The sequence below is a fragment of the Mixophyes fleayi genome, chromosome 6 (genome assembly GCF_038048845.1).
Source record: "Mixophyes fleayi isolate aMixFle1 chromosome 6, aMixFle1.hap1, whole genome shotgun sequence".
In the NCBI taxonomy this organism is placed as follows: domain Eukaryota; kingdom Metazoa; phylum Chordata; class Amphibia; order Anura; family Limnodynastidae; genus Mixophyes; species Mixophyes fleayi.
In genome coordinates, this window is record NC_134407.1 from 1,031,680 (window position 1) to 1,050,425 (window position 18,746).

The 18,746-nt window shown below is 46.9% G+C and overlaps 1 protein-coding gene across 4 annotated transcripts in view; it reads right to left on the bottom strand.

Annotated features, from left to right (window-relative positions):
* Window positions 1-18,746, bottom strand: part of LOC142160691 (uncharacterized) — a 109,238-nt gene that overhangs the window by 10,838 nt on the left and 79,654 nt on the right. For 3 of the 4 annotated variants that reach the window (XM_075215559.1, XM_075215558.1, XM_075215561.1), the window contains 4 exons: window positions 7,326-7,406; window positions 4,634-4,717; window positions 2,860-2,967; window positions 2,447-2,599 (listed from right to left, as the gene is read on the bottom strand). In XM_075215559.1, coding sequence (XP_075071660.1) covers window positions 2,447-2,599; window positions 2,860-2,967; window positions 4,634-4,717; window positions 7,326-7,406 — 426 coding nt within the window. The remainder of the gene's footprint in view (window positions 1-2,446; window positions 2,600-2,859; window positions 2,968-4,633; window positions 4,718-7,325; window positions 7,407-18,746) is intronic. The other variant, XM_075215560.1, reaches the window with a different exon arrangement.

Genomic DNA, 18,746 nt, shown 5'->3' on the forward strand with positions numbered 1-18,746 from the left:
GGTTGTCAGAGGAAGAAGTCCAAAGGCGACTGAAGAATATTAAGATAAATAAAGCTCCAGCTCCAGATGGCATACACCCAAGGGTCCTTATGGAGTTAAACCCGGAAATAGCTAGACCACTATTCTTAATTTTCAGAGATTCAATCTCATCAGGCTCAGTACCAAGGGATTGGCGAATAGCAGATGTGGTGCCGTTGTTTAAAAAGGGGACGAGATCACAACCAGAGAATTATAGACCTGTAAGTCTGACATCAATAGTGGGGAAACTACTGGAAGGTATTTTAAGGGACAGTATTCAGGATTACTTGGTACGCAATAAAATTATTAGTGGGAATCAACATGGATTTATGAGGGATAGGTCATGTCAAACTAATCTAATTAGTTTCTATGAGGAAGTTAGTGGGAACTTAGATCAGGGCAGGACAGTAGATGTGGTCTACTTAGATTTTGCAAAGGCCTTTGATACAGTGTCACACAAAAGGTTGGTTTACAAAATAAGGGAACTGGGTCTAGGAATCAAAATTTGTACTTGGATCGAAAACTGGTTAGAGAATAGGGAACAGAGAGTTGTGATAAATGGAACATTTTCTAATTGGTCAAAAGTCTTAAGTGGAGTACCTCAAGGTTCCGTGAAAAACTCCTTTTTAATATATTCATTAATGACCTTGGTGATGGTTTAGAGAGTAAAGTTTCTATTTTTGCAGAGGACACTAAACTCTGTAAGGTAATAAAATCAGAGCAAGATGTAGCTTCTCTACAGAGGGACTTAAATAAACTGGAGGATTGGGCGGCCAAATGGAATATGAGGTTTAACACAGATAAATGTAAGGTTATGCATTCAGGGATCAAAAACAAGAACGCAATCTATAAATTAAATGGAATTAATTTAGGAGAATCTATAATGGAAAAGGATTTGGGAGTGCTCGTAGACAGTAGACTTAGCAATAGTGCTCAATGTCAAGCAGCAGCTGCAACGGCAAACAAAGTATTGGCATGCATAAAAAGGGGCATAGATGTAGGGAAGACAGTGTAATTTTGCCACTGTATAAATCGTTGGTAAGACCTCATCTTGAATATGGAGTACAGTTCTGGGCACCACTCTATAAAAAAGATAATTTGGAACTAGAAAGGGTTCAGAGAAGGGCGACAAAATTGATAAAGGGTATGGAGTCATTAAGTTATGAGGAAAGGTTAGCCAGTTTAGACATGTTTACTTTAGAAAAGAGGCGTCTAAGGGGAGATATGATTACTATGTACAAATACATTAGGGGTCAATACAGAGAGCTTCCATGGGAACTTTTTACCCCAAGGACCATACACAGGACACGTGGTCATCCCCTAAGGTTAGAGGAGAGGAAATTTCACAACCAGCAAAGGAAGGGGTTCTTTACAGTAAGGGCAGTCAAGATATGGAATTCATTGCCAGGGAAGGTTGTGATGGCAGATTCAATAGATATGTTTAAGAAAGGGTTAGACAAATTTTTAGCGGAAAGGTGTATCCAGGGATACGACCGTTAATTTAAAATGAAGGATAGTAGTGGATATAGGGTAAAAATTGGATTGCAATATTGAGTCTGGGGGGATTTTCACAATTGAAACATATTGGCGGTTGCTTACTCTGGATTAATTTCAAATATAAGTGCAGGATCGCAGGAGATCCAAAATAGGTTGAACTTGATGGACTGGTGTCTTTTTACAACCTCATCAACTATGTTACTATGTTACTATGTATATTATAATATTTTTAGTGACTATTCCCATCGACTCATCCTTTATATGGTGACTTGTAATACGTGTATAATCTATATTACCAGATACATCATCCCCTATATACCGCTATTAGTGTGATAAATGTTACTCAGCCATCTACTCTAATTGTGAATAACGAAGTCCCAGGATTACTTCGGACAGTGTCTGTTACTAAGACGATACAATCACTGACAAGGTGCCTGCAAATCGGTGACACGAGCCCCATGGACAATGGTGTTAAATGGGCACAATCATTTTAATGCTGCATAATTGCTGAAGTAACAATACTAAATGTGTTCCTATAGTAAAGTAATTACTGAGTTGTGGCTTAGTGATTATTAAATATTATAATTATGCCATTACAGTATGGGAGGGAGGGTTGTTTAAATATTAGCAATGGCGGTTTAGGGTTTTTAGAACTGCAGCATATTACCCGCTGGTTTCCCTATATACCCTCCAAACCGCTGGATAGTAACCCGGCAGCTTTCAGGGCAAAATTCCTGTTGATTTGATGTCGTTTAAACTCCCCAAATAAACCATCTCGGTAGATGTAGCCCCACAAATGATGAGCATGGTGAGTCCAGCGAGTCCTTAGTGTAGTGAGGAGGAGCATATTGTGGATGGATCTCTAGATGGATCTCTAGGTCTGTTGTATGGATGTGTCAGTCAGGTCCATCAGTGTTGGGGCTATTCTTACCTCTAGAAAGGGGTACTGCTTGTGAAGAAACACTTGGAACTGATCCATGTCTGTTAATGGAGACAAGGAGACCATCTCAGCTTTGAGAAGAACGTAGCATAATACTGTTGGATCCAGATCACGCTGCAGCACAGAGCCCAGGAGATACAACACCTAGAGAAATGGAAACACCAAAACCTTGAGCTCCTGTGCTGAGACCAAGGGCTAGATTTACTGAGCTGCGGGTTTTAAAAAGTGGGGATGTTGCCTATAGCAACCAATCAGATTCTAGCTGTCATTTTGTAGAAGGTACTAAATAAATGAAAGCTAGAATCTGATTGGTTGCTATAGGCAACATCCCCACTTTTTCAAACCCGCAGCTTAGTAAATCTAGCCCCAACAGTCCTTTTATGGTGTCAGTAGAAGACAATTACCTTACTATCAGGAGAATGTCTCACCACAGCAGTCAAGAAGTCCTGAAGTCCACGGGAGCTTATATCTTCATTCACATAGCGCTTTGTGAAGAATTCCAAAACAGTTTCCTACCATAAACGTTACTTTTAGATATGGAGGATAAACATCACACTATGGATTAATATTAACAATAAAAATCATGTATACAGAGTGTACATGACACTATGGGGAGAATTCAATTATTAAAAACTATTACCATTATTATGGTAATATTAACCCGGCGATAAAAGTACCGTAATAACCGTATTTACACGCACTATTACCGTAATAACTGTAATAGTGCGCAGGCCGCGTTACGTTTTCAAGTAATTCCTCCCCATGTATAGATATGTACAATGTATGTTGGGTATATAGGGTATAGAGGACACTATGTATAGATATGTACAATGTATGTTGGGTATATAGGGTATAGAGGACGCTATGTATAGATATGTACAATGTATGTTGGGGATATAGGGTATAGAGGACGCTATGTATAGATATGTACAATGTATGTTGGGTATATAGGGGTATAGGAGACACTATGTATAGATATGTACAATGTATGTTGGGTATATAGGGTATAGAGGACACTATGTATAGATATGTACAATGTATGTTGGGGATATAGGGTATAGAGGACACTATGTATAGATATGTACAATGTATGTTGGGTATATAGGGTATAGAGGACGCTATGTATAGATATGTACAATGTATGTTGGGTATATAGGGTATAGAGGACACTATGTATAGATATGTACAATGTATGTTGGGTATATAGGGTATAGAGGACACTATGTATAGATATGTACAATGTATGTTGGGTATATAGGGTATAGAGGACACCATGTATAGATATGTACAATGTATGTTGGGGATATAGGGTATAGAGGACGCTATGTATAGATATGTACAATGTATGTTGGGTATATAGGGGTATAGGAGACACTATGTATAGATATGTACAATGTATGTTGGGGATATAGGGTATAGAGGACACTATGTATAGATATGTACAATGTATGTTGGGTATATAGGGTATAGAGGACACTATGTATAGATATGTACAATGTATGTTGGGGATATAGGGTATAGAGGACACTATGTATAGATATGTACAATGTATGTTGGGTATATAGGATACAGAAGACACTATGTATAGATATGTACAATGTATGTTGGGGATATAGGGTACAGAAGACACTCTGGGGTAAATGTATCAAGCTGAGAGTTTTCCAGCGGGTTTGAAAAGTGGAGATGTTGCCTATAGCAACCAATCAGATTCTAGCTACCATTTTGTAGAATGTACTAAATAAATGATAGCTAGAATCTGATTGGTTTTTCAAACCCGCCGGAAAACTCTCAGCTTGATACATTTACCCCTATGTATAGATATGTACAATGTATGTTGGGTATATAGGGTACAGAAGACACTATGTATAGATATGTACAATGTATGTTGGGGATATAGGGTATAGAGGACACTATGTATAGATATGTACAATGTATGCTGGGTATATAGGGTATAGAGGACACTGTATAGATATGTACAATGTATGTTGGGTATATAGAAGACATTATGTATAGATATGTACAATGCGTGTTGGATATATAGATGTATTGAAGACACTCTATGGCTCAGTATAAGGGTTAGTGACAGGAGGACAGATAAGTCATGGTAATGGAGCATACGCAGGTCTGCAGATAGGAGGCCATGCTTGTTTTGATAAATGACAGTCAGCCGGTAATTACCTGTATGTGGAGGATCGGTGATGTCCCCTCTAGTTGATGGATCATGGTAACGATGAGTCGTTGAGAAAGGGAGACACAGAGGTCCTATAGCAGATATGATATATAATATATATTATCAAATAGATATATATATATTATATATGAAAATAACTGAGCAGAGGTAATGTCAGTGATGTGATCACATATTCTATAGGCAGTTCTGGATCGGCCATCGATCATTGTCACAGCTCTTTGTATAAGACCTCCCCATGTATGAGCACTACTCCAGTACAAGAAATGCACAGTATTCAGGCAATATGTGAGTACAAGTTAACCCGTGCATGATACTCATGCATTCTAGTCAAATCAAGCTACTTAAGGTGTTAAAAAGGTTCTTGTCATGCATTTGGGCCATAGCCCAGGCCTCAACCACCAACCACTCCCCACTGTCACCCCCGGCAACCACCAACCACTCCCCACTGTCACCCCCGGCAACCACCAACCACTCCCCACTGTCACCCCCGGCAACCACCAACCACTCCCAACTGTCACTTCTCCTTCAAGAAATATATATATTTTTTTAAATCTTTATAAACACTTTTAACAATTAACAAATTAAATTAACAAATTAAAAACATCTTAGTATACCAAATTTCAGCCCTTTCTGATTTTTTTTTTCACACACACTAAGAATTTAGTAGGTCAGTGTATAACTCTGCCCAGCAGGTGGCGCTGCAGCTTGGTTTTATTTTTTCCACCCACACACACACACACACACACACACACAGACAGACTAACACACGCCACTAGACATTTATATTAAAGATCATTGTATGGGATCTTGCCAGGAGGGAGATCAATGGGGCAGCATCAAACTTTTGAGAAGTAGGTAAACCTAGAGATGGGTAACTTGACTGGGCTTGGAAACCGGTGGTGGCTGGGTGACCGGTAAGGCAGTCTGCAGAGAATCTAACCTAGAGGCTAGGGCCTGCAGGCATTGAAGAAGTTGCAGTTGCGTAGCATTCGGACATTCACTGTGACCGACCAGGTGCTGCAGCATGTATTTAGCAGACGGTTCCCGATCAGGGTCCATTCTTAGTTTGGCCAGATATTACTGTCATGGAGCCTGAGTTTGGAATAGACCTCGAAGCACCGCTGTAGATAGACACCCCCAGAGAGGTGCGAAATCTAATGGTAGAGAGGTATTCACCAGGGATCTCTGCAAGGTTATATGGACTTAGCTGTTCTCTAGCCGCAGGTCGTGGTCCTCTAAAGGGGATTAGAGCAGGGGAAGATTGAACCGTGGAGTGGAGCAGGACTGCTGGACGATAAATGCAGAGATTCAGGTGAACAGCAGGTAACCTAAGCGTTGAGGTCTTTAGAAAGCGAATAGCTGAGAATAGGACTGATTATGAGGCACGAGGTTCCTGCAACAATTCCACAGGTCTTGATCGTGGAACAGATAACACAGGATACCGATGAGAGAGAGAACAGCGTCCTAACCGGTAAGGAGACCTGAAGATCTGGCACCTTAGTAGAGAAGCAGGTGCTTTAAATAGACAGAGCTGACAATTAGCCAATCAAGAGAATGCAGGAAGTTGTGAAAAGACCAGGTGTGCGCATGCTCAGGTCAGACCAGCAAGTGGATGCAGGGGGTGAGAACCAAGGGGAACAGGTAAGAACAGTGATCAGAATGCAGGTTAGCTGGTGCAGTGTGTGACACACAACCTGCAGACATCACATTCTTATAGTAACTCTTGCTGCCCAATGAATGCTCTGGTCTCCCACACCCTTACATCTCTGGTTTCCCGCACCCCCATATGCTCTGGTCTCCCGCACCCTCACATGCTCTGGACTCCCACACCCTTACATCTCTGGTCTCCCACACCCTTACATCTCTGGTTTCCCGCACCCCCATATGCTCTGGTCTCCCGCACCCTCACATGCTCTGGACTCCCACACCCTTACATCTCTGGTCTCCCGCACCCCCATATGCTCTGGTCTCCCACACCCTCACATGCTCTGGACTCCCACACCCTTACATCTCTGGTCTCCCACACCCTCACATGCTCTGGTCTCCCACACCCTCACATGCTCTGGTCTCCCACACCCTCACATGCTCTGGTCTCCCACACCCTTACATCTCTGGTCTCCCGCACCCCCATATGCTCTGGTCTCCCGCACCTTCACATGCTCTGGACTCCCACACCCTTACATCTCTGGTCTCCCGCACCCCCATATGCTCTGGTCTCCTGCACAGTCATATCTCTTTTAGCTTAACGAGTTCCCAGCAGACAGAATGACCCAGACCAGTGTGAATGAAAATGGGGGTCAGAGAGCTGTGTGCCAGGATCTCTACCAGCTCATTATTACAGCCGCTATCTGATAATTAAACCGAGCTTGAGCCCTATCAACACAACAATGCTCGTATACAGCAAGTTCTGGTTGGGTCCATGAGATATATCTTAAATGATGTGATTGGCTGATACTTGGCTCAGCAGGACAGGTATTTGTTCTCCCGTATGTTATCCATCCGGACAATCAGTCCTGTTTATTCCCTTTACACAAATCATGGATTAGATAACTGACCTATATAAAACACATTGTACACAGAGACATATTACGTTGTGTGTTATAAATGTCACATTATGAACACTAATGTCAGAATTCTACAACATAACGATGACTCATTGTATATATAATACATAGATACCAGAGATATCATCCGGGGGAAGTCTCTCTTCAGCTTTAGCTGCTTCTCAAAATCTTTCTCCAACTTCGAGAAATCCACATGCTGCAAATAAACAAATAGTTGCTGTCTAATATCCTGTTTATTGGACACACAGTAATTGTTTTTCATCTTTTGTGATTCTCCCAACACAACCAATCACTTGAATAAATTGTATCAAGTCCAAGGAAGTAAATTAGGATTTACTCAGAGTTCAATTGTTTTCTTCTATTGTGTGCTGAGCAGAGGACAACTCTTCCCCTCTACAAGTCAGGTGGGTGATACTTGGAGAGCAGGAAGGGAAGCAATATCCTGACACCTACAGTCCTAGTGCTGGGGATATTCTCTAAATAAAGATATGTTGTGGGAAGATAATAGAGACGCTCATGGAGCTCTGCTGGAGACTTGCCCAACACATGTATGTTGGAAACAGGTAAGAAAAGAAAGAAGGTATTTAATAATGCACTGCTCACTCCACAAACAATAATCAATTACATTATATTGAATTATAATAAAGGGTTGTCAAGAATTATAAAATGTAACTTTTATTGTTATGAATTAAAAACATCAAATTCTCAGCAAAATATGACAAACAATTGTGTAGGTGATAAAGTGACAAAAAAAGTGTCTTTAAAATAACTGAATGCACCTATTAGTCTCTATTGATTATCATATTTAAAGTATAATCTAGAGGATTAATAGCCAGTAGATCGACTATCTTTTGTTTCTAAATTAGTCATATTAATAAATCCTTCCTCGATATATACTTCTTAATTATATGTTGTATGATCACCCTAATCTACGTTTTAAATCACGAGTGGTGTATACTGTGATCAGCCCGATACTTATGTGTGTTTACTATGGAGCTGATATACACTGCCTGTAACATATGTATTGTATACTATGTATCATTTGGTAGTTACATACAGAAAGTATCATTTATGTAGCCAGTTAATAGTAATGCTATTTTGTTAAGGTTCAAACACCAGAGTTGTATACAGCGGATTAGTGTTAGCCTCATAATATTAAGCTTTCAGTCACAGGTCACATAACGTGGATCAGCCTGAGCACTAAAGATCAATTGCCCGCACTTATACAGAGATTTCAGCGCTATGAAGCACTGAACAAGATCTCTCCCTGATTATTAGTCTCTCCAAATGCACTGATCATCTGCTCAAGTATGTATCAGTTATCAGGTGATCTAGTTGTTCCTATTATTCATAATTTAAACTGGACATAGTTAGGGTGCCTCAGTGAAACCGACGCGCGTTTCGCTGATGTTCAGCTTTTTCACGACAAACCTGTTTGCCCGGTAAGCGGGGATTTTAAACTTTTGATGGCCAATCAGCTTGTATTCTCGTCATCTCCTTTGATTGGTTATTCTTCTCAAAATCCTCCCTTTAATGATTGAATACAATGTCATTACAGTCCGTGTTGGTGTAATGGTCAAGTGTCCGAATACTTTTGTCTATACAGTGTAGCTACATTCTTGCTTGAAAGAGAAGGGAACAGCAACAGATGGTCTGAAGGAAATTTCTGTGCTACGATCACATTGCAATGTAAAGTGTTCATCCTTTCCAGATGAAGCTCAATGAGACCAGACTGATAAATCCGATATGCTTCTAGATGGCACACTGATCATAACAAACCCCACTTTTGTAAAGAAAACTAAACCGCAGATCATAGGTAGGAATGGTACCAGGTGGATCACGAAACTGCGAAAGAAAATTTTGTAGGTGGCTCAGAAATTGCCAGAGTGAGGACGTACAGGCTTTAAGAGCATAGTTGCTACGAAAGTAGCTAAAGCAGCCAATTTAATTTTTCTGGGACTTAATGGTCAGACCATAGATAATCCTAGCTGAAGACACCCCAGAATCAGTCAAATGGAACAAGTCAATCAGCCTGAGGTCTTTTGTGAAGGACATGGAGAGACGTCTTATGTGTTAAATGACATCTTTAGATTGTCATAATGAAGTCACCTTTAAGAGAGAGGAACAGTTCATTACAACAGACACCATGATTGCTGAATGGAGCGTTGACCCTCTGTGGTCGGACCTACAAGAATCTCTTTTATTACCCTTGTGTTATTCTGATGCCATCCACACCCCTAATGCTTTTAAACTGCTGCATTGGGATCTAAAGCGGGAACAGAATATCTTGGGAGTGGATGAGAAGATTCGATGCACATAAATGTTTGTTGCATAATCTGGGAGAAAAGGTAGAACCTGCTCTCCTCCCAGAATCTGTGACTGGTGACATAGATGGTGGAAAGTTTCCCTTCTGTCTTTCGTCAGGGACTTCTGCTTCTCAACAAATTAAATCCCCGCGGAGCCTCTCCAGTGTTCTGAGAATATGTGGATGATTGAATCCACGAAAGGCTCTATTACGGCTTAGAACACCACCGAAGCAGTTCTTGTCTTGTGGAGGAAATGCCCCTTTCCCTCTATTTATCCTAAACTAGTTCAGGGCCAAAGAATAGTTCAACATAATAAAGAAGTTATCCGAACAAGTCATGTGGCCAAAGCTCTAACCACATAGTGTCCATCAAGGTGTCACAGAAGGTGAGAAGCACATTGGGGGACATCTCTGAAATTAGGGAAACATTTAGTGTGTTGTCCACCACAAGTTAGTTCAAGATAATAATCCAACAACCGCACTGACACCAGGGTCAGGAACTGGTTGAAGGCTGTAGATAACTAACGCACTAAAGTAAACAGAGCCAAGAAATATCACTTTCTGTCTCTGCCCCTGTCTTCTTATCCCTCTCTATACACCTACTTATCTCTCACTCTCCTTATCCCTTCCTCTCCCACTCACCCCTTATGTCTCTCTCTCCTTCACCTTCTCCGTTCTTGCCCCCCCCTCCTCTCACTCTCTCCTTCTCCCTCTTAACCCTCTCCCTCTATCTCTCTACTTATCCCTTCCTCTCCCACTCACCCCTTATGCCTCTCCCTCTTTAACCCTCTCCCTCAATCTCCTCCCTCCATCTTTCCTTATCCCTCTCTCTAGTATATCTCTCTCTCCCCCAGTCATCTTGCCCTTCTCCCCATCAATCTCCTTCTTCCTCGCTCCCCCTCTGCTTATCCCTCTCTCTATGTATTCCTCTCTCTCCCACTCACCCCTTATGCTTTTCTCTCTTTATCTACGTCTCCTTTCTCTCCCACTCTCCTTCTCCCTATCACCTTCCCTTATTCTAATCTCCCCTTCTCTCCCTCTCTCCTTAACTCTTCCCCTTCTCTTCATATCACTCTCTCTCTCCTTCTATTTATCCCTCTTTTTCTTATCCCCCTTTCCCTTACCTTAATGTATAAACATGAGTGTCTATGTATTAAGGTAAATATGGAGGAAAGGCCAGAATATTTCCACTATTTCCCCTATATTTGGCTGGTTGATCATCAGGGACATGGCCATAACAAGAGTCGAGGTGTAGTGAGGGTGCGCAAACATGGTGACGTGGGAGGGAGACGCCTGTTGCGCTTCTCCCTCCCGTACTCAGTGCTCTGGAAACCTGCTTCCCTCTGAGGTTTTGGGATAGAGCAGTTATGCACTACGGGCTTGATTTATTAAAGAAAGTTAAGTAAATAAGGCAAAACCATGTTACATTGGAAGGAGAGGTAAGTTCAAGATGTGATGGCATATTTATATTTGAGATAGGGCATGTCTAAGGTGAACTTTAACTTTCAGTGTAAAGCCATCAAGTATTTGTGTGCTACATGAAAAAAACAGCCAGTATGTATATTATGTGCAAAATAAACTAATTTGCACCCCTTGTATTGTAACATGGTTTTGCCAAGGTGCAAACTTACTCATTTCTTGCTTCCTTTCCTAGATGAATCAGGCCCATAGTGGCTGGTGCAGGATATGCCAGTTTGTGTAGAGAGTCCTTGGTGAAATCGCTCTGTTCATACGCAGGAAGTGGGTGGGCACATATATGCACCTCTGCAGTCTTCAGCGATTCTGACACTTATGCCCATTTGCAGACAGGTGGGAAGGAGGAAGAAAGGGGCGTTTTAATGCTGGCCAAGTACAATAAAGACGTGTTTATGCCAATATGGCTCATGCAGACCTGCAGAAATGCCCATATATGCCTGTAGAGGGCAATTTCAAGTACTCGCTGATGATGGCAACTTGTAGTAAACCAGGTGCATGTGCTGCCGAGGTGGAGGTGGATGCATCTTGAGATGTATTGCAACATGGTGTTGTCCAGAAAACTTGAGTAAGAAAACTTACTCAATTATTTGCTTAACTTTCCTTAATGAATCAGGCCCTACCTTCTAATTAGTATGTTTACCCATTTCAGCCACACCTATTGCTAACTGGTTCATAAATACAGCCAGCAATCTCCATAGCCACACATTAGCAGTAGAATGGGTCGTACTGAAGAGCTCAGTGACGTTCAACGTGGCATGGACATAGGATGTCACCGTCCCAACAAGTCAGTTCATCAAGTTTCTGCCCTGCTAGAGCTGCCCCGGTCACTGTTAAGTGCTGTGATTGTGAGGTGGAAACATCTAAGAACAACAGCTCAGCCATGAAGCGTAAGGCCACACAAGCACAAAGAACGGGACCACAGAGTGCTGAAGAGTGTATAAATCATCTGCCCTCGGTTGACACACGTGCTACCAAGTTTCAAACTGTTTCTGGAAGCAACATCAGCACAATAATACCAAACATGACTGTAGTGGTGTAAATCACACCGCCATTGGACTCTGCAGCATTGGAAATGTGTTCTCTGAAGTGATGAATCACACTTCACCATCTGGCAGTCTGATGGACTGAGTTTGGCAGATGACAGGAGAACACTTCCTACCAGAATGTGTAAAGCTTGGTGGAGGAGGAATAACGGTCTGGGGCTGTTTCTCATGGTTTGGCCTGGGCCCCTCAGTTCCAGTGAAGGGAAATCTTAATACTACAGCATACAATTCAATTCTAAAAAATTGTGTGCCCCCAACTTTGTGGTAACAAGTTGGCCCTTTCCTGCTTCAGCATGACATTGCCCCCGTGCACAAAGCGAGGTCCATCAAAAGATGGTTTCCAGAGTTTGGTGTGGAAAACGTGACTGGTCTGCACAGAGCCCTGACCCCAAGCTCATCGAGCACCGACGGATAAACTGGAACACCAACTGCGAGCCAACATCAGTGCCGACCTCAATATCGCCCAACATCAGTGCCCGACCTTACTATCACCCAACATCAGTGCCCGACCTCACTATCACCCAACATCAGTGCCCGACCTCACTATCTCCCGACATCAGTGCCCGACCTCACTATCGTCCAACATCAGTGCCCGACCTCACTATCACCCAACATCAGTGCCCGACCTCACTATCGCCCATCATCAGTGCCCGACCTCACTATCACCCAACATCAGTGCCCGACCTCACTATCACCCACCATCAGTGCCCGACCTCACTATCACCCAACATCAGTGCCCGACCTCACTATCACCCAACATCAGTGCCCGACCTCACTATCGCCCACCATCAGTGCCCGACCTCACTATCACCCAACATCAGTGCCCGACCTCACTATCGCCCACCATCAGTGCCCGACCTCACTATCACCCAACATCAGTGCCCGACCTCACTATCGCCCACCATCAGTGCCCGACCTCACTATCACCCAACATCAGTGCCCGACCTCACTATCACCCACCATCAGTGCCCGACCTCACTATCACCCAACATCAGTGCCCGACCTCACTATCACCCAACATCAGTGCCCGACCTCACTATCGCCCACCATCAGTGCCCGACCTCACTATCACCCAACATCAGTGCCCGACCTCACTATCACCCACCATCAGTGCCCGACCTCACTATCACCCAACATCAGTGCCCGACCTCACTATTGTCCAACATCAGTGCCCGACCTCACTATCACCCACCATCAGTGCCCGACCTCACTATCACCCAACATCAGTGCCCGACCTCACTATCACCCAACATCAGTGCCCGACCACACTATCACCCACCATCAGTGCCCGACCTCACTATCACCCAACATCAGTGCCCGACCTCACTATCACCCACCATCAGTGCCCGACCTCACTATCACCCAACATCAGTGCCCGACCTCACTATCACCCAACATCAGTGCCCGACCTCACTATCACCCAACATCAGTGCCCGACCTCACTATCGTCCAACATCAGTGCCCGACCTCACTATCACCCACCATCAGTGCCCGACCTCACTATCACCCAACATCAGTGCCCGACCTCACTATCACCCACCATCAGTGCCCGACCTCACTATCACCCAACATCAGTGCCCGACCTCACTATCACCCACCATCAGTGCCCGACCTCACTATCACCCACCATCAGTGCCCGACCTCACTATCACCCACCATCAGTGCCCGACCTCACTATCACCCACCATCAGTGCCCGACCTCACTATCACCCAACATCAGTGCCCGACCTCACTATCGCCCAACATCAGTGCCGACCTCACTATCGCCCATCATCAGTGCCCGACCTCACTATCGCCCAACATCAGTGCCCGACCTCACTATCACCCAACATCAGTGCCGACCTCACTATCGCCCATCAGTGCCCGACCTCAATATCACCCAACATCAGTGCCCGACCTCACTATCACCCACCATCAGTGCCCGACCTCACTATCACCCACCATCAGTGCCCGACCTCACTATCACCCACCATCAGTGCCCGACCTCACTATCACCCAACATCAGTGCCCGACCTCACTATCACCCAACATCAGTGCCCGACCTCACTATCACCCACCATCAGTGCCCGACCTCACTATCACCCACCATCAGTGCCCGACCTCACTATCGCCCACCATCAGTGCCCGACCTCACTATCGCCCAACATCAGTGCCCGACCTCACTATCACCCACCATCAGTGCCCGACCTCACTATCACCCACCATCAGTGCCCGACCTCACTATCACCCAACATCAGTGCCCGACCTCACTATCACCCACCATCAGTGCCCGACCTCACTATCACCCACCATCAGTGCCCGACCTCACTATCACCCACCATCAGTGCCCGACCTCACTATCACCCACCATCAGTGCCCGACCTCACTATCGCCCATCAGTGCCCGACCTCACTATCACCCACCATCAGTGCCCGACCTCACTATCGCCCAACATCAGTGCCGACCTCACTATCGCCCATCATCAGTGCCCGACCTCACTATCGCCCAACATCAGTGCCCAACCTCACTATCGCCCAACATCAGTGCCCGACCTCACTATCATCCAACATCAGTGCCCGACCTCACTATCACCCACCATCAGTGCCCGACCTCACTATTGCCAAACATCAGTGCCCGACCTCACATCAGTGCCCAACCTCACGATCGCCCAACATCAGTGCCCGACCTCACTATTGTCCAACATCAGTGCCCGACCTCACTATTGCCCATCAGTGCCCTGCCTCACTATCACCCAACATCAGTGCCCGACCTCACTATTGTCCAACATCAGTGCCCGACCTCACTATCGCCCAACATCAGTGCCGACCTCACTATCGCCCAACATCAGTGCCGACCTCACTATCGCCCACCATCAGTGCCCGACCTCACTATCGCCCAACATCAGTGCCGACCTCACTATCGCCCAACATCAGTGCCGACCTCACTATCACCCAACATCAGTGCCGACCTCACTATCACCCAACATCAGTGCACGACCTCACTATCGCCCAACATCAGTGCCGACCTCACTATCGCCCATCATCAGTGCCTGACCTCACTATCACCCAACATCAGTGCCGACCTCACTATCGCCCATCAGTGCCCGACCTCACTATCGCCCACCATCAGTGCCCGACCTCACTATCGCCCATCAGTGCCCGACCTCACTATCGCCCAACATCAGTGCCGACCTCACTATCGCCCAACATCAGTGCCGACCTCACTATCGCCCAACATCAGTGCCCGACCTCACTATCGCCCAACATCAGTGCCCGACCTCACTATCACCCAACATCAGTGCCGACCTCACTATCGCCCATCAGTGCCCGACCTCACTATCGCCCACCATCAGTGCCCGACCTCACTATCGCCCATCAGTGCCCGACCTCACTATCACCCACCATCAGTGCCCGACCTCACTATCGCCCATCAGTGCCCGACCTCAATATCACCCAACATCAGTGCCCGACCTCACTATCGCCCATCAGTGCCCGACCTCACTATCACCCACCATCAGTGCCCGACCTCACTATCGCCCATCAGTGCCCGACCTCACTATCACCCAACATCAGTGCCGACCTCACTATCGCCCATCAGTGCCCGACCTCAATATCACCCAACATCAGTGCCGACCTCACTATCGCCCAACATCAGTGCCCGACCTCACTATCACCCAACATCAGTGCCGACCTCACTATCGCCCATCAGTGCCCGACCTCACTATCACCCACCATCAGTGCCCGACCTCACTATCGCCCATCAGTGCCCGACCTCAATATCACCCAACATCAGTGCCCGACCTCACTATCACCCAACATCAGTGCCCGACCTCACTATCGCCCATCATCAGTGCCGACCTCACTATCGCCCAACATCAGTGCCCGACCTCACTATCGCCCATCATCAGTGCCGACCTCACTATCGCCCAACATCAGTGCCGACCTCACTATCGCCCATCATCAGTGCCCGACCTCACTATCGCCCAACATCAGTGCCTGACCTCACTATCACCCACCATCAGTGCCCGACCTCACTATCACCCAACATCAGTGCCCGACCTCACTATCACCCAACATCAGTGCCCGACCTCACTATCACCCAACATCAGTGCCCGACCTCACTATTGTCCAACATCAGTGCCCGACCTCACTATCACCCAACATCAGTGCCCGACCTCACTATCACCCAACATCAGTGCCCGACCTCACTATCACCCAACATCAGTGCCCGACCTCACTATCACCCAACATCAGTGCCCGACCTCACTATCACCCAACATCAGTGCCCGACCTCACTATCGCCCAACATCAGTGCCCGACCTCACTATCACCCAACATCAGTGCCCGACCTCACTATTGCCCATCAGTGCCCTGCCTCACTATCACCCAACATCAGTGCCCGACCTCACTATCGCCCAACATCAGTGCCCGACCTCACTATCACCCAACATCAGTGCCCGACCTCACTATCACCCAACATCAGTGCCCGACCTCACTATCGCCCAACATCAGTGCCCTACCTCACTATCACCCATCAGTGCCCGACCTCACTATCACCCACCATCAGTGCCCGACCTCACTATCGCCCAACATCAGTGCCCGACCTCACTATCACCCACCATCAGTGCCCGACCTCACTATCACCCACCATCAGTGCCCGACCTCACTATCGCCCAACATCAGTGCCCGACCTCACTATCACCCATCAGTGCCGACCTCACTATCACCCACCATCAGTGCCCGACCTCACTATCGCCCAACATCAGTGCCCTACCTCACTATCACCCATCAGTGCCGACCTCACTATCACCCACCATCAGTGCCCGACCTCACTATCACCCACCATCAGTGCCCGACCTCACTATCACCCACCATCAGTGCCCGACCTCACTATCACCCACCATCAGTGCCCGACCTCACTGTCATCCACCATCAGTGCCCGACCTCACTATCGCCCAACATCAGTGCCCGACCTCACTATCACCCATCAGTGCCGACCTCACTATCACCCACCATCAGTGCCCGACCTCACTATCGCCCAACATCAGTGCCCTACCTCACTATCACCCATCAGTGCCCGCCTCACTATCGCCCAACATCAGTGCCCAACCTCACTATCACCCAACATCAGTGCCGACCTCACTATCGCCCAACATCAGTGCCCAACCTCACTATCACCCAACATCAGTGCCCAACCTCACTATCGCCCAACATCAGTGCCCAACCTCACTATCACCCAACATCAGTGCCCGACCTCACTATCACCCATCAGTGCCCGCCTCACTATCGCCCAACATCAGTGCCCGACCTCACTATCACCCATCAGTGCCGACCTCACTATCACCCACCATCAGTGCCCGACCTCACTATCGCCCAACATCAGTGCCCGACCTCACTATCACCCACCATCAGTGCCCGACCTCACTATCACCCACCATCAGTGCCCGACCTCACTATCACCCACCATCAGTGCCCGACCTCACTATCGCCCATCATCAGTGCCCAACCTCACTATCACCCATCAGTGCCCGACCTCAATATCACCCAACATCAGTGCCGACCTCACTATCACCCACCATCAGTGCCCGACCTCACTATCACCCATCAGTGCCCAACCTCACTATCACCCATCAGTGCCCGACCTCACTATCACCCACCATCAGTGCCCGACCTCACTATCACCCATCAGTGCCCAACCTCACTATCACCCATCAGTGCCGACCTCACTATCACCCACCATCAGTGCCCGACCTCACTATCGCCCACCATCAGTGCCCGACCTCACTATCACCCATCAGTGCCCGACCTCACTATCACCCACCATCAGTGCCCGACCTCACTATCACCCAACATCAGTGCCCGACCTCACTATCGCCCACCATCAGTGCCCGACCTCACTATCACCCATCAGTGCCGACCTCACTATCGCCCACCATCAGTGCCCGACCTCACTATCACCCATCAGTGCCCGACCTCACTATCACCCACCATCAGTGCCCGACCTCACTATCACCCAACATCAGTGCCCGACCTCACTATCGCCCACCATCAGTGCCCGACCTCACTATCACCCATCAGTGCCGACCTCACTATCACCCACCATCAGTGCCCGACCTCACTATCACCCAACATCAGTGCCCTACCTCACTATCACCCATCAGTGCCCGCCTCACTATCGCCCAACATCAGTGCCCAACCTCACTATCACCCAACATCAGTGCCGACCTCACTATCGCCCAACATCAGTGCCCAACCTCACTATCACCCAACATCAGTGCCCAACCTCACTATCGCCCAACATCAGTGCCCAACCTCACTATCACCCAACATCAGTGCCCGACCTCACTATCACCCATCAGTGCCCGCCTCACTATCGCCCAACATCAGTGCCCGACCTCACTATCACCCATCAGTGCCGACCTCACTATCACCCACCATCAGTGCCCGACCTCACTATCACCCATCAGTGCCGACCTCACTATCACCCAACATCAGTGCCCGACCTCACTATCACCCACCATCAGTGCCCGACCTCACTATCACCCATCAGTGCCGACCTCACTATCACCCACCATCAGTGCCCGACCTCACTATCGCCCAACATCAGTGCCCGACCTCACTATCACCCACCATCAGTGCCCGACCTCACTATCGCCCAACATCAGTGCCCGACCTCACTATCGCCCATCAGTGCCCGACCTCAATATCACCCAACATCAGTGCCCGACCTCACT